Source organism: Acartia tonsa, chromosome 5 (genome assembly GCF_053477335.1).
Source record: "Acartia tonsa isolate MP-2025a chromosome 5, ASM5347733v1, whole genome shotgun sequence".
Classification (NCBI taxonomy): Eukaryota; Metazoa; Arthropoda; class Copepoda; order Calanoida; family Acartiidae; genus Acartia; species Acartia tonsa.
Genome location: NC_137264.1, coordinates 16,067,477 through 16,089,451, shown reverse-complemented (window position 1 = coordinate 16,089,451; position 21,975 = coordinate 16,067,477). Strand labels below are relative to the sequence as shown.

Sequence of the window (21,975 nt, the reverse complement as noted above, 5' to 3'; positions counted from 1 at the left end):
ACATTCATAATAGTAAAGCTCTTAAATCAGACGCTAAGACATAAGAATATAAATTTCTAAACAAAATTGTAAGTGTATTTTTTTTGCAAAATTGCATGTATGCATAATGATGTTTAAAGACATATATATATTTTAAAAGGAGATAAAATTATACCATGTTGTACTAGGAATCATTAGAGTCGTAACTAACTGTTACAGGACGCATCACGCCTCTTTTGAAATCGATATGACAAAATGCTTAAATAAAACAAATTAAAAATTTTATCATCCAAAAATTATTGATAATAATATAAAAATATTTATAAAAATTTTCTTTCCAACCTTTTACTAGTTCCAGACAAATTAATTAAAAATTTAAATTTCTTTCATTAAACTTTTTTTTAAATCCTATTTTATTGCCATGATATTCAAATTTTAAAACACAATTCTATAAGAAAACTTTTTGATTTCTCCATCTATTGCATCTATCTATCCGTTCTTCTGTCCATCATATATTATCTATCCATCTTTCTGTTCATCTGAAATCTATTGATCTTTCTGTCTATCTAAAATCTACCCATCTTTCTGTCAATCTATATATCCATCTTTTCTTTCATCTATCCATCCTTCCGTCCATCAATATATCCATCTTGTCATTTATCTATTCACCTATCATTCCCACCATCGATCTTTATCCATTGAAGGTTCACTTATCAATTCTTATTCTTATAATTTATTTTAACATTTTTATACTTTGTATAAATTGTATACTTGTAATGGATCTTGATGATGGATGACTGCTGCCAAATGAACACAAATCGTTTAAATAGATAGAAGATTACATAGAAAGTCAAATCATTCACAAATTAATTTTCAATTCAGGATAAAAACATATAAAATATTAATGATAATGCATTTATACTTCACGTTTTCATTACAATATGTATTTTCAATTATTAAAAAATTTTAAAAACAAGTATAACTACATTCATTGATGGCAAGGACGCCAATGGTCTAAGGAGGAGGAGGGGGGGGGGGGTGGTAATTAGTAATTGACCACCAATATTTTATAGGCACTTCGCGCATTGATTCAAAGACCTTAGTTTACATAATTTGGGAAAATTGAGAACTTTTGACTTTATGGATTTTCCCCTTCCCTTCTCCTCTCCCAATAAAAAAAAGATTTAGCCCCGGCCCCCTTATTGAGATTTTGAATTTTATAGGTAAATAATTGCATTCATAGCATTTTTAAATATCCATATCCCTTTTTCTTTCTTTAAACATTGCGGCCTTTATGTAATCCAAAATTACATGCCATTTTTTTTCTGGTAAAAGGGTTACCGCAATATTTTTAGTGGGGAAGAAACTCTAAAAGTCATGCATTTATAGTTTTTGTTTGTACATAGAGCCTAATTGTACTGCTTAAACAATTTTTATTGATTCTGACTTTAAACTTTGTCCATCTAATTGTTAATTTTTCTATATGTACATAAAATATTTGTATGTCTTTCCGCCCATCTGTCCATTAAGTGCAGTCAATATTTTTTTTTCCTTTTAATGATATTGTAGTTACTTTATAAAAGATAGCTAAATAATAATTCATAACTAAAAAAACATTTTATCATATCAAATTGATAGAAATCGCACTTTCCTTTTCATCTTTTCTTCCCCAAATAAGAAAGAATAATTCAACTTAAAAAGGAAAGCATTTTCCTTTTTGTCTGCTATTTTGGTAAACAATAGAATAAAATATAAAATAACAGGAATAATTGTATGAAGAAACTAGGATTAAAATATATTTCTGTAAGATTACAATATTTGAGAAAAGCTAATTCATACTACAAAATCACTAAATTAAAATTCTTTTTTTATTTACTCAGTCTTTATTCCTGGTTCATCCATAAACAATATTCAATATATATTTTTTGCGATATTATTTTTTTTGTAATTAGTATCATTTTTTATGAAAGTTGTTGAATATGAGAAGAAATTAGGACACTTTTTTACCTACATTTATTTTTTTTATTTAAACATTTTTTTCTTTATTGGCGACAATGTCTGTTGAGACATAAAATTTATTCATATACTTTTTCCTGTTTTATGTCTTTAAACGTAGATTTGTTGCAGTTTTTTGTCATTTGTATTCTAATAAGACTAAAAGCTACTGTTTTAGTACAACTTATTACAAAAATTATTAGTTTTAAAAACCCAATGTTTTTAGATGTTTCCTATGGAGAAAATACACTTTTTAGATAAAAGGCAATAAAAATCCTTATTTACATTATAAGAGGTATCAACTGCACTTATATTTAAACAAAAATGACAGCATCCATAAGTAGCGAAGCTCAGAAATTATGAATGTATATTATGAATGTATTTACAATATACCAGTGTTATCCTATATATTTGATGAAATAGGGAAATGATGAAAACTTCAAAATCACGCAACCTTTAAATCACGAAAAATTAAAAATCTAGGAATCGATCTAGCACCACAATTTATAAACAAATCTTAATGAAACTTGATGGAAATATGTAGAATATGAGCATATTCAATCCCTGATAATTTCAGCCGCAAATCCTGAATAGGAATTGAGAAAACAATAGAAAACCTAAAAATCTAGGAATCGATCTAGCACCCCTATTAATATAAAAATCGTAATAAAACCTAAGGAAAATATGTAAAATGTAAATTTAAGCAATCCCTGAAAATTTCAGCACATTATCTTAAAAAGGAGTTGAGAAAATCAGAAAAACATGAAAATGTAGGAATCGATCTAGCACCCCAAATTACAGATGGATGGACAAAACAATGTATAGATTAGATGGGCATATGTTATAAGAATCTTCATAAATTTCAGCTGTCTATCTTTTATAGGAGCCGAGAGAATCACGTTTCCCCCACTTTGTCTCAGACGGACGGACAGACGGACGGGCATTTCGAATTATAGGGTAGCTTCGCTACTAAAAACATTATTTGTTTTAAAGAAAATTGACTGCTCTTACTGTCCATCCACCTGTTAGCACGGCTTTTTATCCCTCTGACTGTCCATCAAAATTTCAATATGTCTGCCCGTGTGTCAGTCAGTCTGTCTATCCTTCTATCTATTCATTATGTATATTCAATCTAAATTGTCATTATCATGTTATTTTTGCGCTACCTAAAAACGTAATTTTTCCTTGTTTAATACATAGAATAAGGAGGAATAGAAATGAAAACCTCAAATATTTTAGGGAATATTGAAGAAAAGTTGCGCTTGCGCAATAAAAACATAATATGAAACTTGAATGGTACACATGTCAAGTTGGGACAAAACTGAAATAATATCTTTTTAATGAAAATATATCGAAAAGTAATAGATTTTTCCTCTAACTTTATGTCTCTACTGCATAGAAATTAAATTTTATGTTTATCTAATATTGTTTACATTTCACCACTGTCAATGTACTTTATGACGCAACTTGCGTAATCACTCGATTACGAAATGTAAACGTAACTTGCGTATAACTCAACAATTAATAAAATAATTTATGATAATAATTGAAATTAAAATACTTAAAAATATATAATTGGATATAAACATCTTTTACTCTCAGACCTTGAAAGAATTAAAAATCAGCTGCTAAGGATTTTTTGTAAACAAATTCATGCGCAACCCTAATACAAATGCCGTGATCATTATTTCTTAACCAAATATTTTTAAAGTCATTTTTTTACTAAATTCATGTTGAAATGAATTTTTGTTTAAAGTTTTGCTAATACTATAAGGTTTTAATCCATTGTGAATAGGACAAATATGGCTGGACGATTGGCTGTATGGCTTTTAGTATACTATTAAAAAAGGCATTTATTTTTCATATCATTTCTCGATAATATCTGAAATCATATGATTTTACTACAAGCCTTGTAGCCATTTAGGGCTTTCAAAAGTTCCAATTTTATTTCAGGCTAGCCAGGCAGAATCTTCTACCTGGATTCTATTCTATACTTTATCTTCTTTGGTTTAATATAAACTCCAGAATATTATGTTTTTATTTATCGTGTCTGCACTTTCTTGTCCATAATAATCAGAAACATGGACATTCTACAACCATTTCTTCCTCAAGTAATTTAGCTCTACATAATGCTTGGGAAGAAGATCAAATTAGCGTTCACATGGATGACGTCGGCATCCCCAAAACATTTATACCTCCCTCGCCTTGTAACAAATTAGCCCCCACTCTCAATTATTTGATGTGTGGATTTTTCTATGCCTAACCCCTGCGGCGCTAGTCCTACACCTAATCCTGTGGGGCTAACCATTTCCCAATATATCATAAACTGACCTTACCTGACCTGACCTCACCAGGGTACTTTATATGAAAGCACCTAAATTTTGTTTACTTATTTTTTATGCCTTTTTGTTTGTATGTCTTTACACGAAAGGACAATAGGCCTTTTTATGCTAAAAAAGGCATCAGTTTTTGTGAAAACTAATCTTGTTTTATTTTTTAGGATGTATGCTGTAAAGAAGGGAAGGTAAATCTTGTCCAGGAAGCTTCACACAGTCAACTTTTATCTCCAGGGTCCCGCTCAGGGGGATATGGCAGGTACTTCCTATACATTTCAAACTTTTTTGTGGGGTTCCACTAACTATGACAATTTGACAAAATTCAATGTTTTAACTTTGTCTTGAATTATTTTAGTAGTAAAGCTACATTTTTATTATAAATGTTAGATATTTTATTTTCTTGACATCTATTTTAGAATGATAGCTTACAATTTTATTATTTGTTTATACTCCTGTGACCAATAGGCATCAGATCAATAATAATTTAGCGACTGTAAAGTTTGATAAACACGTTCCTTCATGCGTTGGATTTTGGAAACATATATTAAACCTTAATTGATCTGAACAAATGTAGTGGCGTAACTTTTCTACCAAGGCTTTTAATCCATGTAAGATATAATTTTATTTCTCGTATTCATTCGAATCCGGTGGATAGAAACCGGTTCTCATCCATACGAAAAAACTATGTCTAGCATCGAATTTTATCCAGCTTTCTACGAATATAAAAATGTACAATCATAAGATTAAAACCAGTTTTTTTAGCTGGTGCCTTCGGCGGAAAGCCGTTTATAATACGATGCGAGAAATAACTATTCCAGTGTGACGAAACCGATTAATAACTGCTGGATTAGAACCAGTTCTCACCTATGCTAAAAAAATAATCTATAGAATCGTATTTAACATTTGGAAAACTAACGTACTTTGTTAACTGATTATGACGGACCTACTAACGGATATACGGTTTTAGAATAGCTAATTGCTTTTCTGGGTTTTTTTTCATTTGTGATCTCAGAATACAAGATTAATGATAGAAAATTAACCTTTCTACTTATTGCCTCTATTTTTCAGTATGCATGTACAGTTTTTTCTTCAAAGTGCCTAGTTAAGCACAGAAAAACCCTTAACCCCCATTATTGAAAATAAATTGAAAACAAGGGGTATAGTAGTAGTTTTTAGTGTGTTAGTGTTTTACTTTAGGTCAGGTTAGGTTGGGGCATATTTGGTACAGGGTAGCCTCCCAAGATTAGGGCACTGCAGGAATAGGTCCATCCCCCATCCCTCCTAATTTACTATTTATTTTAAGTATAGGGGGCAGGGGATTCTGTATTCGCTTGGCAAATTGAGGGGAAGTATCAAATATTTAGTTCATAAGTATTGTAGTTACAACAAGATCAACATTTTAGAATAAAGCAATTAACTATAATACACTATTAATACACATTATACATACAGCTTATTCAATTCAATATTGTTAACCATGTAAATTCTTTTCCACTAAAAAAGAGAAGTAAATCTGTGATAGTACTGATTCTAATAAAATCTATTTTATTTTCAGAGATCCCCTTAAAAGAGTTCATAGCTGTATTTTGGCGTACCTGGGTCGTTCTCTTAGGACCATTGATCCTTGCTCCCATATTATTCGCTGCTTCTGACCAGAAAGTAAGTACTTATTTAAACCTCTATTTTTTCTATGATTCAAACGTAGCTACTGTCAAGGACGTTCAAGGGGTAAAATAAGGATTTTCAAAGGTTTGAGGTAAATAATCTAATTTTTCAAATTTTTAGGCTGGTAAAATAAAGGGTTTCAAAGTTTTAGGGGTGTATCTTCTTGCGAATATGAAATACTATTCGGAATTGAATGCACACCGATTTTGTTCTAAAAATAGTTTGGCTCTGTGGCTGTATATGGTATTTATCATATATATTCATTGTAAGTATGTGTTTTTTCTACAGTATGACTCGAAAAATATGCAATTTATGGCACCTTTTAATATAAATGAACCGCTAGTATTTAGGTAAATAATGGGTTACAATATTGCCAAAAACTCCTTTATAACTAAAATAAATATAAGACTAAATGGCATATCGTTCTTTAGAGTTAAGTAACAGACAACCAACCCATTGATTGCAAGACCTTGGTACGTCTGAAAGTTATAACTATGCATGGGATTGAGTTACAGATATTTACGGGCCATTGCATACCCCCTTATCTCGCTATTAGTGTCATGTACCAGAAAGAGCAGCAGTAAGTACCATTTTTAACGTCTCCTTTAAAACTCGAGTTTAAGATTGAAACCCTACATCTGTCCGAGAGCAATCCATTTATTATGGAAAAAAAACATTGGTTCTTACTGTATTTATATATGTATATATGTATAAAATATCATCAAAAATATATTATTATCCACTTCCAGACTTTCAGGTAAACAATAAAGCTTAATATTTGTCTCACTTACAATTCTACATAATCTTCCTGCAATACAGCTAGATTTTGTCAGAAAGAAAGGGGACAAAAGGGTGTTTATTACTCTAGTCCCCAAAGTTTTATAATAATGTTTTCTTATTCGTTGGATTAACAACTTTGGAGACTTCAATGAATTCTGATTGGTTGGCTCATTAAGTTGAGTATTCAAATGTTTAACTACTAATTTTAATCTGCTTAAAGGGTAATTTTGTTTATCATCATTTGGGATACACATCAATTTATCGGCCATTGTCTTATCGCTTTAGATACCTGAGGTATTGTCCAAAAGTAAATATACCAGGCAAGCAAAATTATTAATTTAGCAAAATTAGACAACAAATACATCTGAGGCCTGTAAAAAAAATAACGTCATACAATAAAAATGACCAATGATAGGCCAATACGAAGACTAAATTACCAATGGCAGGCCAGTATACGTGTTTGGTTGACCAATGCAATGGCAGGCCAGTATGACGTCATCTTTTATCATAATTAGCAAAGCATATTCTATAAGAAAAAAAAAATAATAAAGTACAATTATATTATTTGATAAATACTTGGAAGATAAAAAATAGATTGTATTGTATAAATACCTTCTAAGTATTATTACAACAAAAACTTAAGTTGGGTCTATTGTTTTCTAACAAAAAAGTTTATAATAACCTTATCACCAAAAAAATATATATATGCTCGACACCGTCAGCCGCCTATTTATCAGGCGGCCGTATTGCGGCTGCGTATGAGGGGGGTTGATTTCGACTATCCTTCTTTTTATTTTAGATTTAAAAAGAAAAAGAAAACTTTCGTGGGATGGTGGGTTTCATAGGGCGATTTCTCATGGGAGGGTGGTGGTACCCTCCCCCAAACTAGTAAACCTTCCTTGAACCTATGAGAAGCTACCCTGTAAAAGAGAATATTGGTTCAGCGGTTAGTGGTTAGCGAGATCATTTGGTACAAACAGACAGATAGACAAATAAACAGAAAAACATCCTGTTACTTTATTCTTTAGTTGCGGATCCAATTAAAATGAAATGATTGGTTGAAATAAATAGTTAGCAATTCTACAAAGCAGATGTTTTTTATAATGTTAGATGTAACATAACAAATGTATATTTTTTGATAATTCAGCAGCAAATTTTCATTAAGACAGCTAATGCAAAATCCATACATAGATTTTATTTTAATCAATTATTTTTTTTAGACTTGCGAGGCATTAAAATGTGCATACGTAATTCTGCTGATGGCTTTGTACTGGATGACAGAGGCTATGCCCTTACCCATCACATCTATGATACCTATGGTAAGATTATTCTCTAATTTATTGATCGATTTATAAATTGATTAATAATATATTGATGGTTAGAGATAGATTGATTGCTATCTAAATAGTTGAGATTGATAGTTAATTGATTGATTGTTGGATTTATTGATTGTTATATTGATTATTAGATCAATTGTTAAATTGATTGTTAAATTAATTGTTATATCGATTTTTGATTAATTATTAGATTGATTGTTAGATTAATTTTTAAATTCAAAATTAGATTAATTGTTATATTGATTGCTAGATTGATTGTTAGATTGGTTGTTAGATGGCTTGTTAGATTGCTTGTTTGGTTGATAGTTAGATTGATTATTAGATTAATTTTTAGATTGATTGTTAAATTGATTATTAGATTGATTATTAGATTGATTATTAGATTGATTGTTATATTGATTGTTAGATTGATTTTTATTTTCATTGTTAGATTAATTGTTAGATTGATCGTTAGATTAATTATTAGATTGATCGTTAGATTGATTGTTAGATTAGTTGTTGAATTGATCGTTACATTGTTAGAATTAACAGAAAGACAAAACAAACAAATAGATTATACATATAATAGAAGGTTTTTTCATGAAATTGTAGGATTTCTTATTCATATTATGCACAACTAAAATTTTCATATAAAATAAAATGTACAAGAAACAAAGTGTGAAATACGCATTAATGCAAATAAATTCTCTTTAATGCATATGCTTCTGTGAAAAAAAGTATTATACTATATCCTTCAGACGGACTGATTCTATTTTATAAGTTAGTAATGTACTGTAGTTATAAGATTATAATTTGGTTTTGTGATATATAGACGAAGGAAAAATGTGACATAAATGAAATGATTAACTTTTCTATAAGGAATCAACATCAATACAGTCATCATGTATATTTACGCTCTGCACGAAAACAAAAAAACTCTAAAAGTTCTATGAAAATCTAACAAGGATGATAACATCCACAAGTAGCAAAAATCTTGAATGTAAAATATGCTTAGTGGTCATAAGAGTCTTTATACAAAATTTCAAAAGTTTATCTTATATTAAGTAAAATATGCTTTGCAGTATTACTGATCAACCGACGGATAATAACATTTATAGAGTAGACCGGCATTGTTCAGCAAAAATTTCACAAAGTTAACATAAAAAAAGAAAAAACTACATTTATTCTATATATATCCTATAGAGCGTTACAGACAGACTGACAGACCGAGTGAGATATAGAATAGATGCTCATTGTTCAGAAAAAAAATATTTTTACGAAAAAAAATAAGCTGTCTATCTAAAATAGCAACTAAGCTAAATATAATTTTTTCCCAAGTATACCAAATGACCGTGGGAGCATTACAGTCAGACTGACGGACAAAGTAAGTTATAAGTAAACCCTGAATTATGCCTAGAACTATTACTTTTCCTTTTCCTTTGTTACACAATATAATCAAATACAATAAAAGATAAGTCTTACATCAGAGACGTGATTAGCTTATTTTATATTATGAACAAAGATTACATTCATTGCTGAAGAACAAAAGTACAACAGATAACAGAAATGAATTAATCTTACTTGTAGATAATTTCAAATTACATATAATATAACTTGATTGGCCCGTCGTCCTGTCGGTCATCCTACAAAAGACCAATATAACAAAAGGTTTTCATGGTTGACTCTTAAAGTATACATTTTTATTTTATGACATCGAATATCTGCTCTATAACGTACTTTTTATTTCATGTTTTTTTCATGTTTAGGTAGCCCTACCGCTGCTGGGGTTAATGTCAACCGGGGAAGTGGCTATCAACTACCTGAACGCGACCAACTATATGTTTCTGGGAGGTCTCATCATGGCCATTGCCGTTGAGCACAGCGGCCTTCATAACAGGGTGGCGCTCAGGATTATCAAGATGGTGAGCAATTCTTAGATATCAATGTACTAGAGTTGGCTCGATATAACTATCTCCCAATTGGCTAGTTTTCTATATGCATATCTATTTCTCAATAAATCTATTTTCCTCGCCCGGCATTACTATCTAAAAGAAAGTAAATGTTTAATAATTTAAATGATTTCAAAAAAAGATTTTTTAAATCATATTTTTTTTACATTACCATCGTCAAAGGGTTAATATGATTACAATTTTAGTTTAATATTTGAACACACAAAGTGTCGCCTCTATCGAATTCTTTTAAAACAGAGTTTTCTTAAATTTATTATATTATAAATTTAAATTATCTTTTTTATGATTAGAAATTAAATACTTCAGTATAATGTAAATAGCAACATGAAATGAAAAAAATTAATTTATTTTTAATAAAGTAAAATAATGGGTCTTATCGTTCTGGGCAATGAGAGTTAATTATAGATTATTGGAGCACTATGAGTTTTAAACATATATTCCTTGGAAAACTTGAGCTTGATTATAGACATTTATTTCCTATATAGATCTGACATGGATCTTGAAGCAATTAAGCAGGCCGTTTTGTACATGTTAAAAATTGGAAGATTTCATTAAATAAAGGTTATTGCAAATATACTTAGTAAATAAGGATGCGTGTCTGTCTGTAGCTTTAGATGTAACTCCTCCATAGTGACACTTGTAATATTCCCCTCGAAGGTTTATAACTAGTTTGGAGAGGGTAACTCCACCCTCACAAGAGTACCCAGAAAAATTAACCAACAAAAAAATGTTTTTACTTTTCAGTTTCAAACATAAGTAAGTAGTTGTATACATATGTAGTTAAATAAACAGATGGAAAATACATACAATACATAGATTTTTAGATAGATATCTATGTGGATGGATTATATAGACGTATGGATAGATAGGTAGTCATAAAGGTAGATAGATGTGGACATTTGTAAAATAATGTATTAATTGAAAGATGGACCAATAAAAAGAATGGTAGACAGACAAACCGTTTTACAGATAAAGAGGTTGACAAACAGACGAACAGATAGATAGATAGAAAAACACAGACAGTTGAATAAATAATTAATAGAATTTAAAAATGATTGAATGATAATGATTTTGTTTCAGATTGGAACAAGCCAGGCACGCCTTATGCTCGGATTCATGGCCACAACCATGTTTCTGTCCATGTGGATCTCTAACACGGCAACCACGGCCATGATGTTGCCCATCTGCGACGCGGTCGCCGAAGCAATTAACCAGGCAAATATTAGAAAATTAATTTCTAAGCTAAATTTTTTTTAATTGAAATTATTGAAAATAAATAAGATAAAAATGGAGAAGTAAAAGATAGTACAGTAAGATAAGAAAAATGTTTTATCATTTAAAATCTATTCGTAAGCAGCAAATCTGTTGTGGTTTCTTACAAAGCCAATTTTATAATTGTAGCTGCGGCTGAGGGTGAAATTTGATTGCTGCTGAGACATAATGGGGAACTTACATAAGCGGCTTAGAATGAGTCTAACGATCCCTAATAATTTTTCTTCTACGTTATACAGACAACTTTTGTTAAAAAAAATAGCTGCGCTTTTGAATATTAACTTATTGTCATACCTCATTTCGTGTTCTTTGAAATAAAGTTGGTAACGGAAAAAGTGTATAAAAACCATCTAAAAAAAGAATGTATATTTGTGTGCATGAGAGGCTGATTCTTTGGAGGTAAAAATTATTTCCAACGATAGTATTCTAATATTACAATGTGATAATTCTAAATATAGAATACGTGGATACATTGACAGAGGAAAATTTGTCGTGAATTTAGGTTGATAATATGGACCTCATTTATTTGTCAGTTTGTTTGTCCAGTAGGAAATGAGGGGGTAATATGGTGGATGGGGGGTATCAGTATGTTAGCCAACTGGAATCATAACCAACTAAACCAAAGAGTAAGAAGGTTGGGGGATACCGATACCTGCCCCCCCCCCCCCTAAAAGTATTAGGGGTCTGGTTACTTTATGAGGCTCCCTCCCCCGTAAAAAAATTCTTATTTGTTCCGAAACTAAAAAATGTAAAGGAAGGAGGGTAAAGCAATCGCTCATGGAGTATACCTCAGTGAGGCACAGGACAAAGATATACGTCTCTTTTTAGATATTATCGAAAATTACGTAAATGGAAAACTGCAAACATAATATTACAAAAATTGGAAATTGTTATTGGCAAATTTTGTTAAATGCGTCAATCTGACAGTTTGGAATGGAATAGAATCTGAGCAAATTGAATTCATACAATGCAACAACAACAAAAAACTAAAATTTTCTAATGATATCCAGAATGATAGCTGGGTCCACAGGTTTGAGGCTATTTTATTGGCTAACCTCTTGCTTTTCTTAAAGAAATGGTATATTCATGTAAAAAACATTCAAAAACTGAGTAAAACAATTGTTTAAATGCTAGTCTAATTTTCCATTTTGTGGTCGGAGATGTACTGGTTTTCAATTCGAAAACATTCAAACGACAGCAGGCTAAAGTAGAGAGTAAAATATTATCAAACTTAGATCAGTATTATTCTCATTGATTGAAATTATATGTGGCACCCAATGGCGAACCCGGTATTAGTGTCGGTCTGATTATGACGTAACAAAAAAAATTAGCCAATGAGAGGACATTATTGACCAATGGTAAAATTCATAGTAGCCTCTCATTGGCTAATTTTTTTTGTTACGTCATAATCAGTCCGACACTAATACCGGGTTCCCAATGGCTCCACTGGGTTTTCACAGCTTTTTTTTTTTTTGAAAATGAGAACGAAAAATATTTTATGAATGTACTTTTTCCTGAAGACACGCTTTTTTGCGAAATAGCCCAGTACAATGATTAGGATAAAGTCTATATACCCTACTTGACATACTAACATACATACATACATCTCCCTACTTTTGTATATATTGGTTATTTCAGTTTTATGGGAACATCAATGCATTGGAATAGATGAAACAACATTTGATGAAGTATTGAGCATCAAAACGAGAAAGGTAGAGAAAAATAGAGAGAGGGACAGAGAGAGAGAGAGAGAGAGAGAGAGAGAGAGAGAGAGAGAGAGAGAGAGAGAGAGAGAGAGAGGGGAGAGAGAGAGAGAGAGAGAGAGAGAGAGAGAGAGAGAGAGAGAGAGAGAGAGAGAGAGAGAGAGAGAGAGAGAGAGAGAGAGAGAGAGAGAGAGAGAGAGAGAGATTAATTGAATGAGAGTAAATTGAAGAGAGGAAGTTCAGGGTTAGAAATTTTGCACTTTGATATGATCACAAATAAAGGTATACAAACTTTACAACTTATTCTGTCATTAATCTTAAAAATGCTATCTCAGTAATCATAGGTTAGACTCTGATTAATCATTTGCAAATTTTTGTCCTTTACGTACTATTTATTTACTATTAAAAAAATTGAATCATTGAATGAAAACGAAGTAGCGGGTTTCGTCATATTTTTACAGTAGCCTTTGATAGTTTATTTTAGGTTAGGTAAGCAAATTTTAATGATTGCCCTGCAAGATTAGGATATTGACTCCGCATGGTTAGAGCCCCCCGCATAGGGGCTAGAAATTGGAGAAAGCTACTGTGAAAATACAACGAAACCCGATACTTCGTTTTCTTTCCATGATACAAATCATTTTTGGTATAATAAAATTTTTTTGTGCCTTTATCCATGGTTATTATGTGAAAATTACTAGGAGGAAAGTGCACTTCAAAGCTGAGTTAGCATCCATTATATAACATCTCAGGATTAAGGGATGAATATTAATGACATTAGGACTTTCAGACAAAGATTTTACAATTAAATAAATGGTTTTTGAGGGACGTGAGCAATAACATTATTACAATGATATAAATGGGAAAGGAAATGACTGATAGATTGGTGTAAATTATGTATGATTATACTCAAAATTACCCCTTCTACAGATTACAGTTGGACACTTTGGACACTTAACTTTATGAACCAACTAATTAAAATTTAGTAAAAATCCCAAAATTTGTTAAGCCAACGGAAAATTAAACGTTATTATAAAACTTTGTGGACTTGTGTAAAAAAAAATAACCAGTGACACCTACCTCAAAGAATTATCATGCACTTTTATAAGCAAGAGCTTGGTACAATATGATGACTGTGCCAGTAACCCATTCCACTCCACTGTAATTAAAACAACCACCATTTTCAAATTGCTTTAAATTAGATGAAAGTAATACTAACATCTTTCAAATTTATTACTCCCCAACTAAGAGATCTAGAAAACAGATCTATAGTATAGATGTATATACAGATAACTACCTCTTTTCCTTTTTCAATGACCTTAATCGTTTGCTGTCAAATTATTTCCTGCTACTTAGCTGTGTTAATACACAACACACCATTGGTTGATTTTCAATGAACCAATTGAAAGTTGGCACAAGGACAGTGCAATGGGGAGAAACGGTTATTTAACCTTTTCCCTCTATAGCTTTTACTCTAATATTTAGAAGCAACAAATGTAAATCCGCTGGATTGGAACCGGTTCTAAGCCTAACTGAAAAATCGTGTATAGCATTGAATTACAGACAAGTATCAATGAATATTAAAATAAAGATGACAAATTTAATGCTAGTTTTATTTACCTGGGCTTTCTTAAATTTTTCATTTTAATATCCGTAGAAAGCTGTCTATAATACGATTTAATAAATAACTATTCCTCTCTAAGCGTAAACTGCGTAGTTTGTATTTAAAATATTTTGTAAGGTTGCTCAGTGTATTTATTTTTCTGCTAGTTTTTATAATTTAGCAAAATAAAGAAATTATACTTATATTTCAACAACTAATCCTTCTAGTTAAAAAACATTATTTGAAAATGAATTTATTTTGCAAATATTGTTCGTTGCTTGAAATAAATTAAAATGAAAAAAAGATATATACTTTTCTTTCTATTATGTTTTTGCCTTTTGGCTATCTCACAAGAACACTTGAAACCAAGAAAGTTGCACTTTGTGTGCTGCTAAAAAATACGCTGAAAGTGTTTCTTTATTCCTGACAAATAATCAAAAAGTTTAATTAAGTATTTCAATTTTAGCTTTTTTAAAAGAAAATAGATGGTTTCCTGTTTTTTTTTATATTCTAGGGTATTGTAAGTAAATAATAAAATACAACGTCATCCTTTTTTTAAAAAAAAAATAGGGTTAAATTGAAATCACAAGATGCTGTTGACCATTTTGTCCAGAAATTATTGGATTATCTATTTCTACTTAAAAGAAATCTAAGTACATTTCACAAAACAGTATTGCTTAGTTTCAAAAAGAAAATAGACAGCAATCTATTTTTGTAAGAAACACTTGGTTTTAGTGCTTATTTTAGTTTGGGCTAGGACATGGGGACTGGAGTCCTGTAGGTAGTAGTTACAGGGGCTACAAGCATATATTGTTAAAGATAAATTTTTGGAATTAGGTCTGAGTTTGCTAGAGAGATTTTAACATATTAATTGTATGTTTTAAACTTTCAAATATCTGAAGTAATATTAGAATGGATGTATAATTACTTGGATCTTACACCAGATTTTCATGTTCTATAATTAAGTGAACTCTGTAGCGGGCTAAAAAAACGATCTCTCCCCATCCCCCTCCTTAACCCCATCCTCTTTCCTCCTATAGGATAAACGGCCCAACCAATAGATGCGGGGGAAATTGAACCATAAATTGACAACAATTTTTCTCCTGTTATTTCATCCACGTATATTCTATTTCTCCATCCATTAATATTATATATGTTTTAAATTAGGATCATGCAATTGTAATTAGTTATAATTTTTCATCAAAAATGCTATTAGGCTACATATTTATTTATGTTATATAAATGTATAAGAAAAGACTGCATTATAATGCTTATAAAACTATGCAAATTTTTACATTTATAATGATTCTTAGAAACTTACTACAAAACAAAAAGTCGTAATAGAAAATCAAAACATTATTAAACCAATAAAATTTATATAATTACCAGGAAAATTTATTTTTAATTCTTTTTTTTTGAATATGTTTTTATTAGATTGTTGATGAAAAAGAATTGCAGGAAAACAATTGATTTAAACCCTTCTATCTCTATTTTCTTCTTATTCATACCTTTTTTATTAAGTATCCTATACAAAGCATAACCCTGTAGGGGAACCAAATTTTTTAACTAAATTTTCCTACGTAAATAAAGTTAAAATTTTTGGTTGGATTATAAAGAAACTTCCTATCTATAATACAAAGTAGCTTGATGTCTGTCTGTCTGTCCGTCCGTCCGTCCGTCCGTCCGTCCGTCTGAAGCTTAAGATCTCGGTAACCACTGAACCGATCGGATTCTACTCTTCAGGGTATATACCTATTGGTCCTGTGGTGGTTTTAAGCTATTTTCTTGGGGGGTGGGACACCCCCAACCCCCCCAAAAACAACCCCCCCCCCCATTTTTTTTTTCTTTTTGCTGAAGATTTTCTTGGTCCTTTAGGTTTTGTAGAAGATTTCCTTGGTCCTTTAGGTTTTGTAGAAGATTTCCTTGGTACTTTAACGAATTTCGCCTTAATTTTTTTATCACCTCTTGGGGAAAAAGCACCTAGAGGCTAGGGGCGAACCCGCTAGTATAATATATATCATTAAATTTTTCTATAAATTTATTTTTTCTCTTAAAAAATTTTAATTGCATTGAAAAAAACTTGTGTTAGAATTTTGCTATTGTACAATATTTTACTTATACCATTTTTTGGGGTATTAGTACATTCAATTAGTACATTCAAATAAGAACCTGGAATAAAAATATTTATAATTTTCTGAATATTCTGAACAGAAAGAGGAGAAGGAAGCCCCAACTCCGACAGCACCTGAACTTACAATTACTAATGAAAAACTAGAGGATTCTTCTGTTCATGCTTCTGAGGTACAGTGTAAGATAGATAGATAGTTAGAAAGATAGATAATCAGATATATAGAAGCTCTTCATAGTGCCTATAAGAAAGGGAAAAAATAGTTTCATATAGATAGATAGTTAAATGGATAGAAAGTTATATTAACAAGTAATTAGCTGGAAAGATAGTATGATAGATATTTAATAGTTATTAAGATAGATAGTTAGAAAAATATATAGATAGGTAGATAGGATAAAATAGATAGTCAGATAAATAGTTAATATAGATAAATAAATAATAGAGAGTAAGATATAGTTATATTTAGGTTGATAGATAAAGAAACAGAAAGAAAGATATAAATAGATATATTCTAATTTTATCAGTTATATGCAAGATTAATCTATAATATACTAGCAGGAAGAAAATAGCCTACAACCATATTTCTGTCTAGGCTGAGGATGTATTTGACGAAGAGGAAACAGACTTGCCTCTGAATCAAAGAACTGTTTCTTCATTAAACCAGGTTTGTAAATTGTAATTTGTGTTAGTTTGACTTTAAAGTAGCATTTGACGTTTTATATTTGACCTCGTATATTCAAGAAATTGGCTTTATGTGTGTGTGTGTGTGTTTTCCGGATATCTTGTTTTATTTATAGACTTTTGTATAATTTATCACTTTAATCAAGGATTTTAACGTAGTCTATACCTTCGGGGCTACCTTGCGCCCAATATAACCTTACCTAACTTGGCATTCAGTAAAACACAAACAGACGAAGCCGCCCCACTCCCTTTAAATACTTAATTACATAAAAGAAAGAGATTAAAGTAGTTTGTGTGCTCGACTATGGACTTTGAGAAAAACCACCATTGTTTCTGACCATCTTTCAATTTTTTTTTAGATGACCGTGACCTCAATAAACTCGCTGAACCCTGCGAACGATCCTGACAGCATGGTCGCCTTCCTGCCCAACGTCAGGAGGAACACCATGGAAAAGGTCCCGGAGGTCCAGGACCCAAGAGATAGGTTCATCAGGTCAGTTATTCAGTTATAATGTGAAAATGAATTAATTATTATGCACTAGTAGCTGTGCCTATAGCATGTAATACTATGTTTGGGTATAGTCACTTTCGTGGCAACGCCCCTTAGGGGCGATTCTTCGTATTTTCACAGTAGCTTTTTTCTTATTTTTAGCCACTGTGGGGGGCTCTAACCCTGCGGGGTCAATTGCCTAACCCTGTGGGGCTATCACCTAACCCAATATAACCTAACCTAACCTAAAATAACCTATTAAAAGCGCCATTTTAAAAATACGACGAATCGCCACTTAAGGGGCGTTGCCACGAAAGGGACTATTTTCCTATTTTTAGCATACTAAGGGGTAGGGAAAACAGAAAAATAGCCTAAAACAAACTCAATATTTAAATCTACAAATTAAAACCATCCCGGAATCAGGAGTTCGAAATCTTTCGCTTAAGAAAAATATTTAATATTGTGTGCTAGATGCTGCGCATCTAGGCATTTAAGGGCGTTATATTGTTTGAAAGGGGTAGGGAAGATTTTTTTTTTAAATCTAAAATCATCCTATGACCTATTAGAAGCTTCATTGAAATAGAGATCCCAATCAGTTCTGTGGTTATTGCAGCCTTAAGCTGCAGATTAGAAAAATATTTTTTTTACTCATCCAAATATCTTGTCTTTTTAAATATTTATAACCAACTGAAGATTTGTTAAATTTAAGAATTAAACACCGTGTATTGGACCTAAATAAAAATAACATGTTTAAATAAAATGTGTTGATAACTCTATGTTACTTTATATAATAGGAAAATGGTATTAAAAGGGGTAAAAATTAAATGGCAGGCAGTGAGAGATTTTGTTTCCTCGTTAATATAAACTGCCGAATCTTATCATTTTGAGTTAATATTTTAATTTGGTTTCTTTTCTAGTTAAACCACGTTAGATCGTAATAAATAACAAAAATTTACTAAGTTTAAATTTTAGATTAAGTTTTGTAAAAATACTGAAATATCCAATGAAAATTGATTCAATCCTGAGCCCACAAAACAATCTTCTTCTTAAAACAAATAAAAATACTTTACAAAAAGAATTGAAAACATTTATATAATTGTGTTCTTATTTGTTTTCTAAAAAAGTGTCTAATTAGAAAACTTCAAAGTTATACACAAACTAGGATACCACCATCCAGAAAAGTAGAAGTAATAAAAATGAGACAATAGAACAAAGTTCCAACACTCTTAATAATTGCGTATTTACTAAGAAACTCTGCTAAATCGTACTAATAATATTCAAAACATACAATTAGATTTTTTAAAAATATTATCCAAATCCCTGTTGATAAAACACCATTTAGTTGCAAAACTTCCACTTTTTTCATAAGCATCTATTTTCGATACAATTTTAGTGTCCATTTATCGGCATTTCTCTTCACTATATTTGCAATAACAACAGGGCAAAAACAAATAAAAAAATTTGTTTCGCAGAGATATTGGGCATAATATATTTTCAAACAAGATCAATTAAGAATGAAAGTAATTAGTTTTATACATATGAATAGTTTGCCTTTTTGTTTGAAGTAAAAGTTCTCGAAAATGACTGGCTCGATTTTTGTAGGCAATATATATGACTAAGATTGTTTGAGGCTATTCTTTGCCTCTTTTAAAACCCCCAGAAGCTAGGATACTTTTATAACGTTTTAAAACTATCTTTTTAGTATTGATAAGTTCTATCTATTTCTTCCTGTAAAAATCTAAAGCAATTTCTGGGCAAAAATGATCGAATTCTATTAATGCTTTTCCTTATATTATTTATTTTTTTGTACTTTTACTAGATAATTGCTGTGTCCCTAGCATATAAGCTTTAAAATTAACTATATTATAAATTTTTATTACTGTTAAAAGTTAAAAAGTGGTTTTCCGAATCTCATTACTTAGTAACCTTAAACCTGCGCTGAATCGATGAACATTACGTAACTAATTTTATTAGATGATTTGTTTGAGTGAGAAGAAAATTATATAAAAATGATTGAAGAATTATATTCTTCAAAAGGTTTTAAAAGAAATAAACTCAGAATCCTTAATTAAACAATACAAAGTAGCGCAACAATAATAAGCTAATAGTATACTTTTGTTAAATTTTTCTTTTTTTGGACAAATATCATCAACAAACTCAATGTCATCCCCATATTATGTAGGCTTTTTAATCTAAAACTAAAGATTTCAATTACTGCTGAACTGATTAGGTAAGGATCACATGGGTCCCAGGATTGTTTCAAAATATTATAATTTTAGATTGAAGCTTGGGAGTGGTTTAAGGCTATTTTCTGCCCCTTTAAATTTAGGTCTCCTATATCATTGGGTGAAATTTTTCTTTCTGCCAACATCTCCTATGGGGGCCGGGGTGTCGCACTCCACCTCCCACCCCTTCGCAACATGTTTTTAACATGCTCTGATCTTATGATTTATTGAACTGATATGACATTTTCGTTTAATAACATGCTAGAGGCTTCACCCCTAGCATTTAGGGGCTCTATATTCGAAGGCCGAGAGAAAATTAAACAGCCTAAAACCAACACAGGACCTATGTAAATCTTTAGATATTAAGCTTCAGAAAACCCTTACTGCTTAATATAATAGGATTTTGCTTAAGTATTTTCAAAAATGAATTTACAAATGTATAACTTTATTATTTAGTTTTCTAAAAATAGCCAAAACAGGAGAGAAACAATTGTTAAAAGTTTTAAGTCTTTCAAAAAAGAAATTAAAACTTTTCGGGTTTAGTCCCTTTCGTGACATCGCACCTTAAGGGGCGATTCTTTTTATTTTTCACAGTAGGTTTTTTTTCTATTTCTAGCCCCTGCGCTGGGCTCTAACCCTCCGGGGCCAATTACCTAACCCTGTGGGGCAATCACCTAACCCAAAATAACCTAACCTAACCAAATATCACCTATAAAAAGCCATTTAAAAATACGACAAATCGCCCCTTAAGGTGCGATGTCACGAAAGGGACTATTCCCAACTTTTCTTCTATGTTCTACGTCTAAACAAAATAGTTTAAAAGGCCAAATAACTTATTTTTTACTTGTTTTTCTTCGATTACTCTTTCCCTCGGGTTTGTTTTGTGATTAATTACCTCTAGAGGGACAAAATATTAGTTGTAGGTAGAAATAGCAAGTCTGTTACATTTATTGTTTTAGATTGAATCTATCCTATTTCTAAGATTTTATGTCCAAACGCCTCTCTAATACAAAAATTTCCTCAATCAAACAATTTATGTAGCGCATATGACATAGCTGCAATAGGAACCATTTTCTTCAGTTATGAGGCGGTGTTAAGCCGAGATTTTGACCTATCACCTCCCCGACGACGATCAGATGTGTTACGTATTGAGCAAAGGTCGCTTGTTAAAGGGTTGTTGGGGGTATCAATTATTTCTACTAAAAGCGTCCTTAAGTCGCAGGCAGCCATTACTGTTGGACACTAATCAATGCTTTTGTCTGGAAACTTATTACTTTAAATTGAGGAAAACAACACTTTATTTTCATTTCATAACCACGTCTTTACTTTTAAACTCTTTCTAAAATAAATATTTAACTAATATGTAGCATGACCGATTTTTAAAAGTGTGCATAATTTACCTGGTAATTATTATTGAAGTAGAGACTCTTAGGACAATCAAGTATTGTGTTTGTAGCGTAGCGTCACTATGAAACTACTTATACGGCCGTACATGTTTATCGATGATTTTAGTGTTCTCTTTTTCATTGGTATGATTTGTCAAGCTTTAGATAATGGATGTTGTCATCCTTGTTTTTACTCAATCAATCGATTTGAGGAAAATCTACTTATTTTGTGTTGGGAAATCATATATTGATTCCATTTAATTTCTATGACAGATTCAGGGATAGGACATTAATAATAATTAAATCTCTCCAATTTCTGGTATCTAAAGTTGAACCTTTGACAGCTTGTATAAAGGGCACAAAGATTCTATAAATGGGATAAAAATTAATTTAGATTAATACAATAATACTCTAATTTAATTGACATAACCAAGACGATTATGTAAAAAA

The 21,975-nt window shown here is 31.0% G+C and overlaps 1 protein-coding gene across 1 annotated transcript in view; it reads left to right on the top strand.

Moving 5' to 3' along the window:
* LOC145318863 (solute carrier family 13 member 2-like) overlaps positions 1–21,975 on the top strand; it is a 70,844-nt gene that overhangs the window by 14,051 nt on the left and 34,818 nt on the right. The window contains exons 2-9 of the mRNA XM_080160524.1: positions 4,475–4,569; positions 5,866–5,969; positions 7,976–8,074; positions 9,838–9,993; positions 11,122–11,256; positions 16,828–16,917; positions 17,337–17,408; positions 17,785–17,918. Coding sequence (XP_080016650.1) covers positions 4,563–4,569; positions 5,866–5,969; positions 7,976–8,074; positions 9,838–9,993; positions 11,122–11,256; positions 16,828–16,917; positions 17,337–17,408; positions 17,785–17,918 — 797 coding nt within the window. The 5' untranslated portion in view covers positions 4,475–4,562. The remainder of the gene's footprint in view (positions 1–4,474; positions 4,570–5,865; positions 5,970–7,975; positions 8,075–9,837; positions 9,994–11,121; positions 11,257–16,827; positions 16,918–17,336; positions 17,409–17,784; positions 17,919–21,975) is intronic.